Source organism: Xiphias gladius, chromosome 23, assembly GCF_016859285.1.
Source record: "Xiphias gladius isolate SHS-SW01 ecotype Sanya breed wild chromosome 23, ASM1685928v1, whole genome shotgun sequence".
In the NCBI taxonomy this organism is placed as follows: domain Eukaryota; kingdom Metazoa; phylum Chordata; class Actinopteri; order Istiophoriformes; family Xiphiidae; genus Xiphias; species Xiphias gladius.
In genome coordinates, this window is record NC_053422.1 from 2639119 (window position 1) to 2662157 (window position 23039).

Consider the following 23039-nt stretch of genomic DNA (forward strand, 5'->3'; position numbering starts at 1 on the left):
GTCTCTGTGATCCCACTCTGTGTAACTGTGTCTTTTAAACTCCAGAGGGCGCTATGCACAAAGCGAACGTCTAAGCAGTCACCATCCGCACACACTTGGGCTCCAGTGGCACGACTCTGCGTTGCCTTCAGAGGTCTCACTTGGAGGTTTCGCCCGAACCTTGACCAAACATCATTCTCACCTTACCCCAAAAATAAGGCTCCAACCTGAAATGAGCGGTTCACTGCGTGGAGACCAAACGTTTGATCCCACTCAAGTCCTCAGTCCTCCCACGATGTCAGCAGATGTCAGTCCGGACACACACACACACACCCCAATTCTTCTTCGCACAGCAGGGAGGGACTCGAACAGTAACTTCATCAAAAAATGAAGTTTTTCCAATGAAGTTCTGAATGCCACTTGTAATGATACACATTTTATTGAAAACGTTACAAATCTATCTTTCAATGAAACAAAACAAAAAGTTTTCTTGGTACAAAATTAAAAAAAAAAAAAAAAAAAAAAGTTTTACAAAAGACTATATACAAAGTGCTGTTCACCTGGTTTGCGCAATACAGTAAAAAAAAAAAAAAAAGAAGCGACAAATAAGACAACTTTGGATGGAAGTTAAATCAATAATTTAAAAGACAAATGGATAGGTATCGCAACCAAACAACATACCTACACATTAATCTTAAAGTATTTTACTTTCGGGAGGGGGGACTTCAGACACGTCGAGCATGGGAAGTTCAGACCGAGCCGCTCTACTGACAACAAACACTTTTTCCTCCCTTCCCTTCATTCAGCTCATTGTTGTTGTTAAGTCTTGAGGAAAAACAAAAAGACAAAAGGGACATTTCCCTCTGGTCACTGGCTCACTCTCTGCTGGCCAAACTCTGGACAACAGTGGGGTTTATAACATCCTGTCAGACAAAAATTCATCCTTCTAGAAGGGATCGACCCTGCTGCTGCTGCGTTACGTGACCGGGTTATAAGGACACACGGAGATGAGGTTCCAGTGCCTTCAGGTGAGAGATAATGTACACCGAGGAAACCAGAAACATTCGGAGTTTCAAATTCACTTTTAAAGATGAATTCTTTCTGTTATTGAAGTTTCTGCTTCGTTCCTCCCTTCATTTCCTGTTTTTCTTTCAAATCATTGTCTGTTTTTTCGTCAGTCCTACTTGTTTTTCTGAGTAAATATCCTGGAGCAAAATCCGTCCAAACCTTCGTTCCTGTTTCTCTTTCAGTCTACGGACTCCTCTGTCCTTGTCCTCCTCCCGCCATGCTTGATTCATTTCGTTTACTGTTAACCAGACCTGAATCGAAGTGCCTGATGCTTCGTGATTTACCGATGGTCAAAATGCAACAGCTGCTGTGGCGCCATCGTAGCAGGATCTGTCATTTTCAACACATCCGTGTTCATAAAAATGGGTCCAAGGATGCTTCAGTCATCAGTCAGTCCGTCAGTCTGTCTTAACCTGTGGTCCAAAGCAAGAGTATCTCACCAACTGCAGGCCAGATTGACATGAAATGCACTAACTTTATATAAAGCTCATCAAAATGTTGTTTGTTCAGTCCAAAAACTTTGGTGTGTAATACTGAAGGTCTGTTCTAACTAAACACAGAGAAAAAATTAGAGGCTGTGAGAAACCATACAAAGTAATCTAAAGGGGAAAGCCGGGAAACGATACACCTTGTTCACACACACAGAAATAGCAAATGGGCACAACGAAGTTTGTTTTTCTTGAGCATTGTGTTGCCACGCGTCATATTTCTAAATAAAGTCCTAGTGGCTAACTGGGAAGAGAATTTCTCATCTGTCTTTCTCATCTCTGCAGAAGACACTGTGCCACCGTCTTCTAGTGTCTGCAGTTGATACCAGACCCTGCACTGAGGTTCATTCACTCTTGGCATCCCACCACTTCATCAGTCTTCGAGTCTGTAGGTGGGAGCAGCGGCTAAAGATGTTTTTGTTGTCATATAAAAGCAGATAAAAATTAGCTTTATGTTCCTTCTAAAACATCAGAAACTCCTGCAGATGAACTCATCCTGCATATTCTGTCCATTTCTTATGCCCGGCTTTCACTGCCCTCCCCTGTCATTCTCCACCTGTCCAGTAGCTGCCCTCAGTGTGTTCCTGGCGCCTCCAGTCACCTGATCCCCTCTCCCACCTTTGCACCTGCTCCTCATGCCCTCATTAGTCCCTCAGCGTATAAACCAACTCCTTTTCCCCCAGTCCTCGGACACATTGTCTGTTGTGTTCTGTAGCTTTAGCGGCTGAACCCTAGTCACCTGCCTGCCTGCCTGCCTGCATGCCTGCCTGCCTGCCTGCCTGCCTGCCTGCCTGCCTGCCTGCCCCTCCTGCCTGCCTGCCTGACCCTCCTGCCTGCCCCTCCTGCCTGCCTGCCTGCCTGCCTGACCCTCCTGCCTGCCTGCCTGCCTGCCCCTCCTGCCTGCCTGCCTGCCTGCCCCTCCTGCCTGCCCCTCCTGCCTGCCTGCCTGCCTGCCTGACCCTCCTGCCTGCCTGCCTGCCTGCCTGCCTGCCTGCCCCTCCTGCCTGCCTGCCTGCCTGCCTGCCCCTCCTGCCTGCCTGCCTGCCTGCCTGCCTGCCTGCCTGCCTGCCCCTCCTGCCTGCCTGCCTGTCTATGACTTCTGCCTGCTCCTCTTCTTTTTTTTCTCTTCCTCACCCATGTTTTTTTTTTTTGTTTTGTTGATTGCCCGCCGCTCACCGACCTCTGCTCTGAAAAGCGACCGTGTAAACGCCTTTTTTATTTTCACTCGATCTTCGTTTGACTCCCGCTTTTGAGTCACAATCGTCAGACAGTGCGAACACACCTTGAGACCACTACTCTTGTCGCCGCATTGACACCGGAAGTATTGTTTGTACAAAAAACAGATTTATCATGGCGTTATTTACAGTTGCAGTCATTTAAATCATTTACGTATTTTATCAGTTAATGCCTCAAAGATCCCGTCTTTCGGTCAGTCACAGAAACAGTTTCTGTAACTTCCTGTTTGGACCTGCATCGCTCAGCTCTCAGTCTTTTCCAGTGTTCAGTGTACGGACGTTACATTTATCGATTAAAGTCGTGACGGTGTAGCTCGGCCCGACCTCTTCTCAGCGTTCCCAGAGCTTCTTGGTGCGTTGCCTGCAGCAGGTGTGGCGGTGCCGTCCAGGCCCAGCGAGCGCCGATACGCTGCAGAGAGTCGGTACAGGACGTCGGGTCGAGGGCCGGGGTGGGCGTCGGCCTTCTGCGTCATCAGCATCTCAAACAGCGTGCTGACCTCAGACAGGAGGGCCCCGCCCAGTGGGCCGTCCTTCTCTGGAGTTTTACCTGAGAGCAGGGAGAAGGCAAGGAGGTGTCACTCTGCTGCTATTTCTGGGAACTAAAAACAGAACTTCTAACTAGAACATTTCTTTAAATAGTTGATCATTTTTTTCAGTAAATTTTAAGCACAAATGGTCAAAATTCAATGGCTACTGCCTCTGAAATGTGATTTTTTTTTTTTTTTTTTTGTCCTCCATTATAATAAACTTAATATCTTTTGTAGCAGTAGCAATTTTAATAAATCAAATTGTAATAGCCTTTACATAAAAAAATACTTTCTGATTATCAAATGTAAATAAATAGATAAATAAACAAAAGTAATGAAGATTGGACCATTATTTGCAACCCTAAAACTAACTTAACTAACACCTACATTTCTTGGAGATCCTACAAATGTGACATTTTATAAAGACAAACTCATATGAAGTTTTAATGTTATGTTTTTGTCAGTGTTTAAAAACAGCACTGGTTGAATCCATCTGATCCTCAATAGTCTTTCAGAAGTGAAAGAACTGAGACCTGCACCAAAACAATATGCACCAAAAATGTGCAGCTATTTATTTATACCAACTTTGTTTATATAAAGCAATTAAATAGATTTAACTGCTATGATTTTTACTTTAACTTGAAGAGATCAACAGAGATTTTTGATTTCATGTGAAAGCAAACATAGTTGTTTTACCAAAGGTGGAGAAGGACGAGGAGTCCAGGCCGTCCCGGGGAAGGAGCTCACTATCAGGGGACGGCGGCCCATTGGGGACAAAAACATTGTCGTGATAGTCGCCAGCGAGCGGGAGAGAGAGTCTGGCCATCCAGGCCGGGTCGCTGACCTCCGAGAAGACGTCGTCTGCACAGAGAGACAGTGAGGGACAGATCCACGTGAGATGTTTGAACTGCACAGCTTTACCAGCAGAGCCTGTGAAGATGGATCTAGCGCTGATGCATTGCTCAATCAATGAGCAAACTGACAGGAAATAAAATGCCAACAAGTTTTTTAATGATCTATCAATCATTGAGTCAAGCATACATGTCAAATATTCTCTGGTTCCAGCTTCTCAAATGTAAGGATTTGCTGCTTGTATCTGTTTTTCTGAATGAATGAATCTCAACTGAATGTCGTCAAGGTTTGGACTGTTGGTCGGACAACACGTGCATCACCTTGGGGCCTTGCTACTTGCCGTGGGCCATTTTTTGTCACAAGGTGTCTCGGCAACTGCTGACCAGGGTTTCCTTGTAATGTAGCGGCTTTATCCCTTTTAACCACTTTACGCACTTTACCTACTAATCTATGATAATACGTCATCATTTATTGTTGGTTATATTCTGTACTATTAATCAGAATCTGCAAAGTAACTAGCAACTATAGCTGTCAAGTAAATGCAGTAAAAAGTACAATATTTCCCTTTGAAATGTTGTGGAGTAGAAGAATAGAGTAACATAACATGGAAATACTCAAGTAAAGTACAAATATCTCAAAATTGTACTCATGTACAGGACTTACACTTACACATATTGTGCACAGATAAGTGTGAACAATGCTGCTCACATTGCAGCCTAAAGGGAGATGCAGTATATTCTGATCTTTGGTCTAGTCACTTCCTTGTTCACTGTTTTGTGATTTGTAAAATTTAAAATCTGCTCTCCCTTGCGGGTTTGTATTTCTGTCAGTGTGAAATCTGTCTGCTGCAACAAATGCGACACAGGAGTCCTGCAAACAGATTCATTAAAAAACCAAAACGTCTTATATTCCCAGACTTTCCCTGTCGCGATACACCTTTCCAGAGCAGATTACAGACAAAGTGTAATGTTCCATGTTAGTTTCTGTGCGTCTGCTGGATGAGAACGAGGCAGGAAAAGGAGGAAATGACACACTGGTTCTATCTGGCTGCCGTCAACAGGCTTTTCCTGCCATCCATGGCGTCCAGCGCGCTTCGAACGTACGCTAAACATCACGTCCACACCGCCACAAAAAGCCCTGCTGGCCTGCTCGCTGCCTCCAGTCCGACGTTCCAGCCACCGTCAGGGGAGTAAACGCCGGGTGTGTCTGAGCGAAGAACACACAAACTGAGTCTCTGAGTCACAGAGAAAACATAGCCCAGATGATTATACGTCTCATTTCATTTATTTAGATACTGTAAAATATGCTGTCCGCTGGACATAAATGTGAAACACCCTCATTTTCTTTGTTCTTATCCTCATTATATCCTGTTTACGTCCTGCTCTTCCTGGTCGTATGCTGTTATCTGCTCGCGCATCCTCTTGATTTCCCATCAGAGCTATTTAAGTTTCATCTGATCTAATTTAGTCTGCAAACCACGAAAGATCCTCTCAGCGTGTTGTTGGAAACAGGTTGGGGAGGTGAGATGGGAGAAACAGCACGACGGCTTGTCACTCAGGGGAATAGATGGAAGGGACAAACAGAGAACGAGGAGCACAGAGGCCAGAACAGTGGGTTTATATGAAACATGCCAAACTGCTCGTTTCAGTTTCTGGTTTTTAACAGGCTCTGTCTGCATGGAGACAGTCTGACCTGCTACTTCATTAGCGTCCAGCGTTGCTATTTCGATTCTGCCACGCAGAAAGAAATGTATGCAGATGTTTTTCGTCAAAGAGCATTTCTAATACATTTCCAAAATGTGAGACTTTAGGGGAAAAGCCTGAACTAATAGTGTATCACTGTTCACAAAGTAATACTTATCTCATATCGTTTTTAAGCATTTTTAGCTTTTTAAACACATTTTAAATAGATAACGATAATTATATTAGCATCAGCTTTCATTTGAGACTTTATGGCCCTATATAAAACTGGGTGGATCCTTACACACACACACAGAATCAATCTTTATTCCTTGATGTAGCCTTTTTGTCATTTTTATCACCTTTATTTGTTTTATGCGTAAGCAGCTTGTTCGAAACTCGTGTTGCTCTTGAAAACCTGAAGCTGCGACTGCTCTCTGACTCGAGATCACAGATCAAACGTTCGGGCCCGATCCGGAACAGACCGACCTGCATCGCTGATTTAAAGTCAAAATTAGAGCCCGACCGATTCTGAATTTATGAGGCCAGTGCATATTATTGCGATTTGAGGGTTTAAAAAAAAATCAATTCTGCCATGGATACTATAATCTCAACGTAAACACACAATATTTTTTGATAAGGATCCAATAAATTTGGTTATTATAGAGCTATGACTAAAAGATGTACTGAGTGAGACATTTACAGGTGAAAAATAAACATGTCGCTGCTCTCTGATCAGTTAACTACGTAGGTGAGACACTGTTTGTAAGTTTCGTCAGACACATCAATGCAAGATTGTTCTGCTTCCCGATCAGTTGAAGATCTCACGCCTCTCTCCAGGTTTAGTTATTTCCTCGTCTTGAATAATGGGTCATCAGACTGAAATAACAATGTTTTTCATTCAGAGCCTGAAAATATTTCAGAGATACAAGACTTTACCTGGCAACAGCAACATTTATCACATGTCGAATTTAAACTGCGAGTCTGCAAAGTTACTCCTCGGCTCTCAGCTCAGGCCGATCAGCCTGTGGTCTCCTTCATCTAATCACAACCAGATGCAGGGAATTAACTTACGAACACACACGCAGAGTAACACACACACACACCCCAATGCATACACCCAGTGTGGCACAGACCGCACCCAGAGTTAACCTCCCCTCCCTCTGCCCCCTTTCCTCCCTTTGTTTTGGCAGCGTTTCACCGCAGATCCTCCGAACACAAAATCCTCTTTAAATTACCAAACGCATCGAGTTTCAGAGGATCCTTCAGAGATAAAAAGTCTGCTGCTTAAATCCACCATTCACAGCGTGAATCGGCGTAAGAACAATGAATGATGTCGGGAATAAGAGGATGAGAAGAGCAGCTACACCACTCAGTTCAGACTCTCAGTATCAGCCAATTTCATGTTTAACAAGTATCGTATACAGGGTTACTTCTACCTGACTCATCCTAAAATTCATGTCCCACAGGTTGTTTTGATTCGTACAAAAACACATCAGGTTCAGTGTTTTACAGGCCCAAAAAAAGAGAAATACAGCTTATTATTCAACAAATCCACTGAGGAGACCAAAACCAACAATGTACTGGTCAGTCTAAATACTTTCTAACTTCCCTTCTCTGTCTGTGGCCCTCAGCTCCGAGCTCGCCGCCCGATATGTGAATATTTAAACACAAATATCTGTATTTTATTTTTAACGCATTTTGCACAAACAGGTGGAAACAGCGCATCTGTTGGGGACTATTTTCAGCGGCGCATTAATCCACATTTGGTGCTCTGGTGAGGACTTACAGCAGCACGACAGTGTGTGTGGGCTTGAGACACAATAAACTGCAGAGTGTGTGTGATCGCAGTAATTAAGGAACATGAGGCCCAGTGCAACAGTGTGTTTTTAACAGTTTTTCTCAAACAATGGCGCAGAGAGAAGATATATCAGGGTTTAAAAACACGCACGGTACTGGTTAGTAGGATCAACTCATTGTTGGCTTTGGTTGTTTCATGGGACGTAGAATAATGTCAGTCTTATCTTTGAAATTTTGCCATTTCAGAGATCCTATATCTTTTCCTCTTTATTTATCCACACAGAAAAAGATGGACTACAGGTAACTGCCTTTCAGTTGTTTGTGATTTTGTCTGGTGAAACCTTCAGTCAAAGTGGTCGACGATGCCATAACGTTGCGAGCTGCACTGTGATTTCAACTCCTAGTAAAACATTTGGACAAGAAAACACGTTTTACACATGGTATAATGTGACACACGCTGTCATAAGCTTACATTTAACAACAGAATCCCTGAGAACACAACCACAGTCCCAGCAGACAAAGAAAACACACACACACACACACTCATACACACCCTCAACACCCATAATATCATACCAGACCTGAACAAGGAGACAGGTATGTGTTTGCGTGAATCATAACGACAGTCTTGGAGAAGGAGCAGCAGTCCCAGGTCAGAAAAACAAAAAAGAAAAGAGGAGCGTGTTTCACTGACGGCTTCATCAAAGCTTCAGCACACACACAGTGAGATGTCACAGTACTCTGGTGTGAGTTACACTGATAACAGAGCCTGCAGGGTAGAAGGTGAGTCAAGCATCACACACATAACAAAACATACTCCCACTCACACTTGTGTTTCACTCCCTCCTGTCATGAAGTGAAGCTCGCTCACCCATCATCAGTCGCTGAACCCCTCTGCTCACCCCGCGGCTCTGGCCACCACAATACCAGGAAGAAACTGTTTAACACGCACACACACACACACACACCTACTGCACACACTCAGACACTGTACAATCCCAGCGCTGGCCTACATACCGCTGTGGAATTCCAGGCTAAACAATAAGCATTGAGTGCGTTTGAGGTCCGGTAGCAAAAAATATACACTTTGGCAAAGATGGCGGTCATGGTTTCAAGGAAGACGTGAAGCTGGGGGTCATGGACCCATCCGGTGTCCTACAGCCTCACGGCCTGATTTCAGCCTTCGGTATGGAAAGGCTAACATGCCAGTGACCAAACATACACAACGGGCTAATGACATGGAATTCATGCTACTAAATTCATGCTGCCTTCATGCTGTTTTCACGTGTTCACGAGAAGAGTCCGTACGAAAGCCCCCCCCCCCGATGTACTCACGACCTCGGAAGTGGAAATTTTCTGAAAGCTGCGAGTTCACGAGTTGACGTGAGGCCACGGAAGCTAACACTAACAAGCTAACACTTTACACTGGACTGGTAGGTGTCAGTGTTGCCGCCGGTGTTTTATAAAGTAAACTGATGAAACTACACAGGTGGTTTAAGGGAAACCTAATGAGACCTTTCCATCAGTGTTTGGGGGAATATTCAACCATGAAAACACACAAAATCCCATTTGAAGACAAAGAAAAAGAAACAACATGTCTCTGAGCATGTTTGACACATCACGAGTTGTAGGAAAAAACCAGATGTGTGGGTGGATGTGGATGTATGACCTGCCACTGTGTTATTTCCTGATTTTGTCCTGTTTTCTACCTTTGTCAGTGTGTGTCCATTGTAGGTGACCACTCTGTATATTTCTGCAGGGGTCAAAGTTCAACTGCTTTTGTCCTGAGGAATTGAGTTTCACCAGGAGGCCACCGCTAAACTCAGCGACACCAGTTTACTTTGTAGTTGTCTCTTCAAAATAGGAAGAGACGGCTGCTGTATTTCCTGGTAGGTCTTGACTCTCTTTCATTGATCCCTTGATGTTGTTATGCTACCAATTACATGATCTAGATGTTGCCATGAACATTGTGTTTCTGTTGTCATGGCAATTGCATCAGTATAAAACAGGGATTTGATGGAGGATTTTGATGAAGCAGCTCTGGGCACGATGTTAGCCTCAGTTAGCAGGAAATCATTAGCATTTATGAGCCTCAAACAAGTCACTGCCATAGCGTGTGTGTGTGCGTGTGTGTGTGTGTGTGTGTGTGTGTGTGTGTACCAGGGTTGTTGAGCAGGTTGTTGAGCCCCTCCTCCAGATGTGGGTCTATGGGTGAGTCTCTTCCTGGTTCCCAGTCCACATCTCCAGCCTCGCTTTCACCATGTCCACTATCTTTGGTGCTCTGCCAATCAGAACAGTCCTGGCCTCCATATCTGCAGAAAGCGTGAACACGCGCGCACACACACACACACACACACACACACACACACACACAGAACAGTCAGATGACATCAGAATTGACACCTTTCTCCATAAAACATAAAAAGATAGTGAACTCATAAAACCTTGAGTCAGAAAGTCAGTCCCTGTGTTTGCTTTGACACCGAAGAACAATACAAATCAGACCAATAAAGTAAATTTTATATAGCCCCAAAATCAGTTGGTCTTATAATTTGATTTACAATCTGTACAATATGCAACATCCTCCTTACACCTTTGATATGGAAAATGAAAGGAAAATAAAAGATTGATAAATGTACTACTTGGTTTGAGACAACTTTTTAGACATTTTCATGGATCATGTAAGAAACTGAGTAGCAATTTACAGAAAGAACAAGAATTAAAAGAAAAAATAAAACATGAAAACATTTTTTTTTCTTTTTCACAGAGAAACAAAGAAAGTAAATCCTGATAAAAACCAGACAGAACTCCAGTGTGAATCTAAAGATATGGAGCCAGAGGTTTGGTGTAGCGAGATAAAATGGTGATAAAATTCCTGAGGTTTTAGTTGACAAATCCAGTGATAACCACAAACAACCCCTCACACACACACACACACACACACTTCTGAACCTGTAGAGCTACGGCACCAGTGTGCTTGGCTGCAGGCAGGCTCAGACAGGAAGCACCCGTCAGATAAAGGTGAGCCGACAGACGAGTTAGTCACTCCGGAGCAAACACGCAGCCTCATTTTATCCCGACAATGAGGATTAAAATCTTATCTGACTCTGAGATGAGATGTTGCCGCTTGGGTCCTGTTCAAGTTACTTCATGGTTTCTTCACGGATTTGGTAAAGAACAACTTTAAACACCCTGCCAGTGTTCAAAACATGACTAAGATCTAAATAAAAGCTCGGCATGAACAAAACAAGTCCTTCGAACTGAACCACAAAACAGCTCCTTTGTCCCTGACGTTCAGAACAAGGCACATGAACCCTTTTCCTGCTGATTTCACTGTGAGCAGGACAACACGGCCACGGCCGAAACAACCTCCTCGAGGGCCCCGGGGCACACATTTGTTGTCGGGCCCCACTGTGCATGTCAGCTTCATCATTTCCCCAGACATCCACAAATCAAACAGGGCTCTACAACAGAAATGGTTAGTGGATTAATCAATAAATTGGTTGACTTAAAAGACAATGTGGGTAATTGTTTAATGGTTAAAATCATTTTTTTAAGCCGAAATGTGCTGGTTTCCCCAGTTTTCTGAGAGTAAACTCATACTATGCGGTTTTTGGGTTTCGGACTGTTGGTGAACGGGAGACATTTGAACTTGTCGACTGCGGCTTCAGGAGATGACGGTGGGTCTTTTTCCCGATTTTCTGACCTTGTATTAACTGAAAGTTGTGCTTAATCAAGTGATGTAGACCCCCAGGATCTGGAGTGAACCTGCCCGCTCTGCCCGGTCGGTAATCCGGCCTTCAACACGGTTTGTCACTGGCTTCCAAAATCCTTCCGAACGACCAAATGATTCTCACAACCGTTTGCTGATCTCCTATCACTATGTATATAGTCTAAGGTCTGCACATGAGTGTGTGTGCTAGTGTTTCAACAGTGCCAGTGTGAAACAGTGTGTGTATCAAGGTGATGTCAGATCTAATCTCATCGCCACGGCGACACTGAGGTAGCTGCTTCCTGTGAATCAGTCAGACGGAGCTGCTATAGCCTGCCCTTCGCGCCCACGCCCACACACACACACACACACACACACACACACACACACACACACACACAGACACACACTTTAACACTTTGGGGGTTATGAGACACTCTTCCTGTGACATTGAGGGTTTGACTTTGTGTCCTGTTTGTCTGTTGCTGTTATTTCAGTCACGGCAGGTCAGTCGGTCAGACACACCGAGGAAGACTTTTATCAGCCACAACTTCGGTCTTTCACCACATCAACTCAAAGCAAAAGGCTAAAACGAACGTCGCCTCACTGAACTTGAAATAAAAACACAGGAAAAACACAGACATCTGACATGAGCTGTGACACTGTTTAAACTTGGGATACTTTTCAAGTTGCACCTCAAGGTGTAGCTGTCAGTCTTTACAGCTTGGCCTCTTCAGACTTTTACCTCCTGCAGGGACGCTGGAAGTAGGTGAAGTGGTGCCAGACATGCCTGCTCTTTTTTAATGGGCGTCTACACGTGTACCGAATGTGGTGTTTTTGATGGTGTACAAACGAGTACTGCGTCCGTTCAAGGCGACAGAAGAGTCGACCGCCTCTTCAGTCCGGATTATACTGTAGATAGGAGGCAGAAATGGACGGCTGGATCCCATTTCATCCGTTTTGGATTTGTGCTTGTGGCTCAGGGTTTCACAGGTCTACGTGTTCGTAGAATTTAGCAGCCTTTCCTCTCCCGTCTTTGTCTATACGGAGATAAATGTGTTTGATCCTTTCGGTATGAAATCAGAGGCGGAGGTGCGAGACCTGACATCAAATAGCCCAATCTGAGCCTCTACCCGCCCAGGTGTTATAAAAGTAGGCCAAACTTCTGCTTAGGGCTGGAGAGGGTTAGTTCTTCTAGCAACAAACGTATGGAATGGAGTCCGAATGGGGACGTGAGGATATTCTGTTGAAGTAACACAGGCTCAGGCAGCTTTTTTTGGGCAACTATGCCTGCATCTGTGTGATGGTGTGATCAGTCTCTATAGGAACTGGACGAGAGGTTGCTGCTGTGTTTGAATATAGCCTGTAACTTTTAATCAGGTGAACTTGCCCAATTTATCTCACAAAACCCAAAAACATTCACACTCTTCTACTCAAATAAAAAGTAGTTGCAGGCTGAAAACCCACCACAGCCGCACTGATTGGAGAGTTTGCTCAGTAGTTTTCATAAAACTAAATGAACACATGACAACCTGTACATGCTTTTCCCAGCAATTTATCAAAAAGGAATAACTACAAGGACTTTTCTAAGCTGGGTCACTCTCCCATTGATTGTCTACAGATCATCCAACCAACTTCCCGTATTCACCGGCCAGCTCTGCGGTTCCTAGCTTTGGGGAGGATCTTTGCAGATTGACAAACGCAAACAGAAATGTTCAGGTTCAAGAGAAACATCTGTGAGTTCTTAAAATGGGTGACATGCCCCTTTAAAGTCCGTCTGTCCGGCTACCGGAGGCAGCCTGGTTTGATCAGAGAGCGCGGCAGTGATCACAGTCTGCAACCTGCGGCCAGCTGGCTCCGAAACAAACCTCTGCTGATGAAGAGGGTGACGGAGGAGAGGAGGAGACGCTGATTTTTTTCTTAGGGATTTCAGTCTGTTTTAAGGTCACAACACTCTCCCTCACCTCTAATGTGAGCCTCATGCGAGACTCAGTGGTGTAGAAGTTACAGACCAAGTGGAACGGGGCAGGCGACGTTTCCAAATGTCTTTAAACTCTTAAACGTCTCCTAGAAGGCCGGCACGGAGAGGCTGGGGTTGTGTCTAGTGACCTGCGTTAGGACTTGGTCCCGTCTTTGCTACCCAGTAACAAAACATTCAACGAATGCAGGGCAAGGATCTGGCCACACGGGGAAAATTTGCACCAGGGCCACAAATATTACAGTTCTAATGTTCAGAAAAAAGAAGATTTGAATGTTATCTATGAGCAAACTGAGTATCTGACATGTTCAGCCTGGTGTCGTATCTACTAGGAATCGACATGATGAGGTGAGTTGGTGGTAAAAACAGACGGCCACCAACTCAACCCAGCTACTCTGTTTTTCATCCTTTTCCTTTTGAAGACCTCAGACTGAAAACCACATGAGACAGACAGTGCGGTCTCACCACATTACAGAAAGTTAACTCCTCATATTGGATGAAAACCACGACACTGTTGTGATTCCCAACAATACCGACAGTTTCGGTTCGTCAAATAACAGCCTGATTTCACACCACCTACTAGGATTAACGATTGGCTCAGTTAATTAATGTTAAGGTAAAGGTTATGTTTAGGTGTTGTTTGGTTTGTTCACTATTTTTTTAACTCCCTATAGCTTTTGCAAAGAATGTATACTGTACTTTGCATACGTTTTCCCAAACAAAACTACAAAGTTCCTCTGAGATCAAACTGACTTCTGCCAGAACGTCATTTTCAAATGCAAGAAACAGATGTTGCTATAATGTCGGTTATATGGTAAAGTAATGAGAAACCTTCTTTATGTTTAAATGCAAGCTGGTTAGAACAGACAATGAAAAATAAAACCAAAAAGAAAAAAAAAAACATCAGGGAATGTAAATTTGAAAGCAGAAGGAGCCTACTGGTTTGGCTCTGTTGTGGTTTAGCTGGGTCTACATCAGAGGAGGACAAGAGGGAGGAGGAGGGTGGAGGACGGAGGAGCAAGATGAGGAGGAGGAATCAGACTGACCTGCCGTTGCGATGAGAATATTTGTTCCCCCGGAAGTTTGGCCTCGGCTGCAGCTGACCCTGCCGGAGGAGGGAGAGGAGCTGGGATATCTGCTGCGGGGAGGAAGAGGAGGAGGGATGAAAGTGAAACAGAGAGGGAGAAAATTGTTAGAACAAGGACTTCACGCATTAGGCCAAAGACTTCTTTCGCCTGACATCCGTACATCTGTACATGAATGACCCATCCTCACGATCACTAACACCCCAAAGGCACAAGCGACCATGCAGGGCACTGGCCTAACCAGTGGGAGCACATCACTCAGGGGCAATTCGACATGTGGACAGGAGCGGACGACGTGCCCCATCTGCTCTGCCGGCTGAGCCTCTGGCTGACGCTGACCGTTTGCCCCGCCAGTTAAAATGACCGGCGTCATCTGTGGCATATTATTTCGGCTGTAGCTGATTAATATTAACAAAGGACAAAAATTGAACGTTTGACTTTTTGGTTTAATCGCTCCCTGTGAGCCGGTGAGGAGCCTTCTGTGGTAAAATACCCTAAACCGATCCCGGCACATCAACGTCAGTGAGCAAAATCTTGCAGTTAATTCATGAATTCATGCGGATCGTGCATCAATCAATCATCTCCGGTATTTGGAGAAACAGCTTGTGAAACATAATCTGTGCCAAAGTAGGTGATCTAAAGCTCTGACATTTCTTCAGCATTTCATACCCTCTGCTGCTCATCTGGTTTTCAGGTTGTTTCAGATTATGAACAGTGTGTCGGCCTTCTCAGCCAACACAGGGTGATTTCGCACGTCAAATGAATCTTCAGTGTTTTTAACTTCAGGTTGTTACCCCCGTGGAAAGCTGAACCGAAGGGGTAACAATAAGGCAACTGGACCGATTCCGAGGCAATGTGCTATCGAACCCCTGTCCTGGGAGCAGCGGGATTGTCTCTCTGTGGGTCTGACTGGTTGAACAATAAGCGCAGCTGATTTCAGCAACGCTCAGGTAAAAAGTGAATAAACATTTTCTTTCTTTCCCTTTTAGTTAGTTTAACAGTGTGAGAACCGAGCGGCTGCGTCCGTCTCACTGCTCAGAGCTTTCTGCTGACAGCTCTGTTATACAGCGGATACACACTGCACACCAGGGAGGAAACACACACATTGGGGAAGGTGTGTGTGTGTGTGTGCGTGTGTCTGCGTGTGTGTGTCTGTGTGTGTTCACATGCTAAAATATGACTTTGTTTTAGCCATGACATTTGTGTGTTTTTGCACATGCATGCTGCTGCAGCGACAGGAAATGGCCTCTACGTAAAAGCCTATTCTTCTCTGGCCGGTTTCCTTCCAGGATGGACTTCAAAATTTGGATGAGTGGAGGGTGTGTGTGTGTGTGTGTGTGTGTGTGTGTGTGTGTGTGCGTGTTGAGGTGGAGGTGAACAGTAAATCCCCCTCCTCCCAGGCGTCCAGCAGGCCTCTTCCTCTCCAATCTGGAGGGAGGAGAGAAACTTCTGAAGCCAGAGAAGTGCCAACTGGGCCGACTGGGAACATGGAGAGGGGGATGCTGGGTAAAAAGAAAAAAAGCCTCTTCCGTTCTTTAATGGGATTCACGTGAGGATGTCAGACCTGGCCGAGCTCTTTGTTCTGTCTACTGGGCGTTGCCAGCGACTTTCGCCCTTGATGACGCGGGTTTGTGTTTCAGCCGGCGCAGCCTTTCTACAGCTCAGCAGTGTTAGAGCCGCTGTGTTGGCGGCCGTGTTCGTGACTCCGACCGACTGACGGAGCTCTTGTGAAAAAGGCCAATTGTATGTGAACGTGTTTTAGATTATTCCTGAAAAAATATTGACAGTTCTGAAGTTCTAAGTGGGTTTTCTTCCCTTTAAAACAACCTCCAGTGGCGGCTTCAGCTGTACAAACTCATTGTTTTGGTCAAGCCTTGTTCAAACCCACAGAGCTCTATTTTATATTCTCGTGGAGATCGATACGTTTCTGAAGATACCAAGTACGACGGGCTGAATTTAAAGGTATATAAAACCAATCTAGAATACCGCTTTTGTAAAATAATTGCTAACATAATGAGTAAATATAAATTCTTTCAGCAGGTCATGGAAAACCATACTTTTCATTCCTCTCTATATTACTAACTCAATAAACTGTAATTTTAAGGCTTCACATGACCAAAGTATATCAGTGATTCTGTCCATATTCCCTGAAACACTCAGATTAGATGAACGAGTCACATTTAACTTTACAAATGTGATTTACTAAAACACTGCATCTGTTTCTTCTGATTGTATTTATCCCATGAGGGATTGAGAGATTTCATTTTGAAAAGATATTGCTAATCTAATATGGCACTTTTTTTTTTTTACTGTCAACAAATCCCATTAAAGACCAAAACCAGTGTTGGTTCGTCTCTCAATACTCTCCAACTTCCCTCCAAGTCCACTGGTTCCTCACAAATACAGTAAATAGTTTCCCTTTTTAAAGAGGCTCAGTCATTTCCTCAAAATGCCGGCCACTGTAGTTTTTTGGCAAATATTACTCAAACGGGAGTAAATAGTGAATTTGTTGGGGGACTATTTTCAGTGGCGGATAAATCCACATTTGGAGCTATGGTGAGTGTCTGGGGCAGCAGGACGGTGTGTGTGTGTGTGTGTGTGTGTGTGGGACTGAGTCAAACTAAACTACTGTGTGTGTGTGTGTTCATGGTGATGAAGGAACGTGTCACCCAGTGCAACGGTGTGGCTCACTGATGTGTTTTTAATGCTGTTTGGACACAATGGAGGTGTGTGGCTCAGAGGAATAAGACATATCAGGCTGTAGAGACACACGCAACACCTGTTTTCTTTTTGTTAACAATAAGAAAAACAAGACAAAACTCTGGAAAACTTTGTCATTACATTGTGTTTTAAGGCAGATCCACACCGCTCTAATGAGTATATCTGGGCAGATACGGTATCTGTAGCTGACCGGCTGTGCCCTGGTTCGGTATCCTGCTCTGCACTCTGAGTTGCGGTTTTTAGTCTGAGCTGTTTTTCTTTCCTCCTACTCAAGCTCAGCTCAGTAAAAGTGATTTTTGGGTCATTTGTAAGCGACAGAGCAGCATGTCAGAGTGGTCTTAGCTTACACCTCAGACACATAGCAGCTTACTTTGCCCCCCCCCCGTTTCAATATGAATCTGATATGTGATACTTACCAAGAAAAAAAAGGACTGTCGGAGCTGCGGGAAGGTGGGGGATTACTGTCACATGACACATGAGCACCTGAATAAACTTGCTGCTTTTTGGCTTCACAATCATCCGTCAGCTATTTAACCCCCCCCCAAACACACACACACACACACACACACACACACACACAAACACACACACACATCCACTCAACTAAAGCCTTCAGCCTGTATGAATAAGTCATCACACAGGAGGCTGAAAAAGCAGAAGTGCTGCTGGGAAAATGTAAGGGAAGCTGGTCTGTGTGTGTGTTGGGGGGGGGGCTCTCTACTTTCTAATGGACTTCACCTCAGATTAATCTTAAAGCCTGCAGGGGGAAGACTTAATTACTCCAGCACTAACTATAAGCACATGTTGGAATAAATGTGATCACATACTTTAGATGGAAGTAAATTACATTTAAATGAGAGCCAGCAGCAACACATTAGCCTTAATGTTCAAGCTATAGTGGAAAAATGTAAATAAGAAGACATTAAAAAATCATCATGCAGATTTAGTGAAATCATTAATGCCACGTAAATGGATACATTTGTTAATTCAGCTTGCAGTATAGCTATCATTTGCTGCCTTGAACCCAACTTCAGAACCTCAATCATGAGTTTAAGTCTTGCAGCATGATTTTAACGAGTTTTAAGGAATGCTGAGCTGAGTGAACTCAATTTTAAGTTTGTTATAAAAGACATTGTCAGCTTGTTAGCATGCTTCCAAGCATGCGTTGTATTTGAGTTCTCTAAATGTACCCTCCAGAAACTACTTTTTTCGTCCCTCGTGAATACACTTACATGATGGAGCTTTATTTTGCCGTTACACGCATGTTTTTAGGTGAGTCTTAGGTTTTTCTCTGATACAAATAGAGCATTACATATGAAGACTCTGCAAAATCCATTTGATGAGAGAGGAACTGACCTCCACACTTTTGCTGTGAATTGGAAAGCAGATGCGAATGTGACTAACATTGCTGATTGAACTACATCAGTCTTGATGATCTACATCATCAAACTCGGAAACAAAAGCTAACTAACAATTTGAAGCTACCAGGGTAGATGAAATAATATTTATTGCTATAAATATTGGAAGTAAGATTCCACAACTCACCTGCACCTCCGGGGAAGCTGAGGAAAGCTCGATGGAGTCCCCAAATGCAGCCATGGAGAGTCGAACCAGGTTTCGAAGCATCTGCCGGTGTTCTGCATCATGCCCCCCTCGTCCCTCCGAGGTCTTCGGCCTCCTGAGAGTCGCCTGGGACCCCGAACACGCCTGCTCTGCCTCTTCCCCTTCAGGGCGAGCCTGGCGCTTTAAGGTGCTTGAATGTGAGACTGAAGAGGACGATGAAGGGTTCCTGGCTTTCCGAAGAGTCCGGTAAGATGTGGCGGGCGTCAGAGGCAAAGTGCCATCAAGTTCAATGTTTCCAGGTTTCCAAAGGGTTCTGCAGTGATGGGTGACAGGTTGAGTGGCATCCCCTTCTGGGTAACCTTGGGAATGAAAGCTTGTGTTCATGACTGATGGGGTTAATGTATACTGGCTCTCATTTTGTTGATCCTCTGACATCACTGGAGGCGGAGCCAGTGGCTGCGCTTCACTGTCATCCTCAGGAGGATCTTCCTTTCGCCCCCGGATGACGGGAATTAGCTGAATGTCAGACTTTCTGATGTTCTTCTGGGGGCGCCGAGGATGGCGGGTGTAGGTTGATTCAGCCTGTCTGCAGTTGTAAGCTCGGTTGTCCCGTTTCTCAGGGCGGCAGAACGTCGTCACCAAAGCGATGGCCAACAGAAGTAGCAGGCATGTAGCACCCAGGCAGATCGCCATCATCATAGTGAAGCTTAGCTGTCCACGGTTACCAGGTGACGAGTTCTTCAGATGGTCCTTGAGGTTGATGAAAGTCACCTCCAAAGTCACCTTGGTGGCCAGGCTGGGAGTGCCCATGTCTGATACAGCTACGTCCACCTTAAATGTTTTCCCGATTAGCTCAGTAGCATTGGTGGTGTTAACAAACAGCTGGCCTGTAACCTGATCCAGCAAGAAGAGTCCATAGGGATTTCCATCAGTAATGAGGTACTGGAGTTCTCCATTGCGCCCTGAGTCTGGGTCTTCAGCCTTTATGGTGGACGCAAGGAATCCAACAAGTCCCTCTCTGACTGGCTGATTAATTTGAAAATGGTTGGATGCCTCCTCCAAGTCATTCCCCAGCTCCGTCACTATCTCACCCTTGTCTGCATTGACAGGTACACTTAAAGAGGCCACACCCTTTCTGGGTTTTGGCTCCTTGATGACTGGGTAGTTGTCGTTCACATCCTCGATATCAACCTGCACAGTCGCGGTGCTGGTGAGAGGTGGATGACCGTGGTCGATGGCCTCCACAATGAAAGAGTAGGTGTTGGATTCCTCATAGTCCAGAGGGCGCTGGATGCTTATAACACCACTAGTCGGGTGGATGGAGAAAGATTGTGTTTCCCTCTCAAGGTCGTAGGAGTTATGTATGAAGTAGGACACTCTTCCACTGAGCTCCAGGTCAACATCGTGAGCTTCGACTTTGAGAGCATGGTAGCCAGCAACATTGTTCTCTTTGAAGGAAGTCTTATAGAGGGAGTTGGAGAACACTGGGGCGTTGTCATTCTCATCCAGAACATGGACAGGCAGGTGTTTAATACAAGAAAGTGGAGGATCTCCATAATCCTGGGCAAGGAGAGTGATGTTATATTGCATAACCTTTTCTCGATCCAGGCTGCCATTGGTTACAATCATGTAATTGTCACCGTGGATCCGTTTAAGGCGGAAAGGGCCGGATCCTTTCTGAATATGTGCTCTCACTTTGCCATTTTCTCCTGAATCTGCATCAGAGACCATCACCAGAGCGAGAAATGTGTCCTCTAGTGCTCCCTCTAGTACAGTCGCCAGAGGTGAGTTGGGTGGAGTCCAGGTCATGTGTATCCTTGGTGCGTTATCGTTAACATCTCTAAGCTTGACGTGCAGTTTGCAGTGCGAGGGGATAGCGTTGGGCCCTCGATCACGGGCCTGTATGATCACTTCATAAGAGGCCTGGGCTTCATAGTCCAGGGGTGCTCTGAGACTCACAGCTCCACTTTGTGGATCCACGTGGAAGAGCCTCTGAACCTCTGTACGTGTGTGCTTACTGAGCGAGTACTCCACCTCCCCGTTGGCACCCTGGTCTGGGTCAGTGGCCTTGAGGTTGATGATGATTGTCCCACGGGCTGTATCCTCAGCTAGCTCCACAGTCGGAGTGCTGTCCTCAAACGTCGGGCTGTTATCATTTGAGTCCTGAATGTTAACACGGACTAATGTACTTCCAGATCTGGGGGGGTTCCCTTTATCCCATGCCACCAGGGTGAGGTCGAAAGAGGTCTGGACCTCCCTATCCAGTTCTTTAATAACAACCAGCTCTGCTTGTTTTGTCCCATCTGGACCGACCATCACATCCAGAGCGAAGTGTTGGTTGACAGACAGCGAGTAGGTCTGGAGGCTGTTGGGCCCGGCATCAGGATCTACCGCCCGGTCCAGAGGGATACGCATTCTGAGGCTGGCCGTCTCTGAGATCTCCACTTCCTGCAGAGGACTGGGGAAGCTGGGACTGTGGTCGTTCAGGTCCATCACCTCCACATGAACCCTCAGGCAGTTCACAGCACCGCTTTTCCTGTAGAGGACGCTGAAGGCCACCTCACACAAGTCCGAGCCCCGGCACAGCTCCTCCCTGTCCAGCCGGCCTTGGGTGGAGACAACCCCATCTCGAGTGCTGACGGAGAAGGGAAGGGCTTTTCCGTGTTCTACCACCTGGAAATCCTCCAGAGGACCACCTTCGTACCTCTGCCGAAGGTCGTCCACCAGCCGGCCGACCTGGGTTCCCGCCGGCTGCTCTTCCCAAACCCGGAACTGGATAGCTATTGATGACGGCTCAGAGGAGCGAGCCTCAGAGCAAAGACTCAGAACCAGAAGCAGAGCCAGCAGCATACTGATGTGAAGTAAAATGAATCTCCTGTCTACTGGCTAAACTGACATCTCCAAAAACAACTGCCCCGTACTATAAAGAAAAATACATTTTTTTTTTTTTACTTTAGAATTTTAAATTACTTTAAAACTGACTTTTTTTTAAATAGAAATGAAAAATATCAAGTCTCTCTGTTACAAACATCAGATATAATGATGATCAATTACAGTTTTTCTTCAGAATAATCTTTCTTCTTACAAAACAAACAACCACAACCAAACTAGTGAAGAAAACTGTTTGTAAAGCAAATACCTACAAAAAAACCTCCAATTTTGTCAGGAGACAATTATAGAAACCTATAATTAAGAAATCATCCTCTCTCTCTTCATACACTACAAGCTTCTCTCTGCCGGTTGTTACTCACTCATACAGCTGCTGGCGTCCAGCCTCTCAGTTCATCCTCCTCTACTCGGGACAGTTTTGCTCCAACTGAGAAAGTTTGGATGTGGGTTTGCACATGTTGGTGGAGCCCCAGCCAATCCGAAGGGAGGAGGAGGGTTATATGCAAATAAATCCAGACTCAACACAAAGAAATGCCCTCCTGCCCTGAGGAAATTCAGCACAGCTCTGGAGTGCTTTTAAAGAAATATGACACCACCTCGCTGTCCCCCCGGTCGGACTGCGTAATCTCATCACGACCTGCAGCCTGGGCCCTTAAATCATTTGGAAAATTTGTGTTAAGATAAATCCCAGTGGGATTATAGGTCACGGCGAGACATATAACTGAACTCCGTCACAATGAGGAATGGTCTGCGGTACTGACAGCCAAAACACAAACATAGATATGAAGACAGGCCGTCATCATAAATATGGCGACAGCTTCAGAGCTGCCAGTCGTCAGTAACGCTCTGCATTAAAATGCCTGTGTAAGCAGACAGGCTTTTTGTTCAGAGTTCTAAAAGTAAGTTATTATTGTGTATTCTTTAAACCTAAAGTCTGACGCATGCACAATAAAGGGCATCCAACGAAGTGACGGCTTTCTCTTCTTTGATCTGCCAGGTTTTTTTTGTTGTATGTCCTTGGAAGTTAACAAGATGACACAGTTGGTTTTAGGACGTAAAAGCAGTCCTTCAACCAGCTATGATACCAACGCTCAAAATTCAGAGGCCTGTCCTTAATGTGACAAAAGCCACATTCCAGCTTTTTCCCCAAATATAATTATGAAGAATTAGAGCGTTCATCTTCAACCACAGGCCAAAGGGATCAAAACATTTCCAGCAAATCATGGCAGGAGCTCTTTTCAGTCATTTCTTTTCAGTTAAAGGTTTGTTCGTTAGTGAAAACATCTGCAAGTTTCGAATCAAGTATAAATCCCGGCTCATATGGATTTAGGATTGATTTGCATTAGAGATCTGCTCAAAATGGACAATTTACAGCTTTAAGAAAGAGTGTCGTGCATTTTTGAGAAGCTTCATTCTCGAGTGAAACTGTAATAACCTGTACTGAGCTTTAACACACAATTTGG

At 45.0% G+C, this 23039-nt stretch overlaps 1 protein-coding gene across 1 annotated transcript; it reads right to left on the reverse strand.

Annotated features, from left to right (window-relative positions):
- Positions 1-2680: 2680 nt before the first annotated feature.
- Positions 2681-21981, reverse strand: pcdh12 (protocadherin 12). The gene is made up of 6 exons (XM_040120203.1): positions 21939-21981; positions 18670-21607; positions 14365-14456; positions 9789-9940; positions 3994-4158; positions 2681-3317 (listed from the first exon to the last, which is right to left on the reverse strand). Exons 2-6 carry the CDS (start codon positions 21535-21537, stop codon positions 3064-3066), a joined length of 3531 nt encoding a protein of 1176 aa, XP_039976137.1. The 5' UTR covers positions 21538-21607; positions 21939-21981; the 3' UTR covers positions 2681-3063.
- Positions 21982-23039: the final 1058 nt, after the last annotated feature.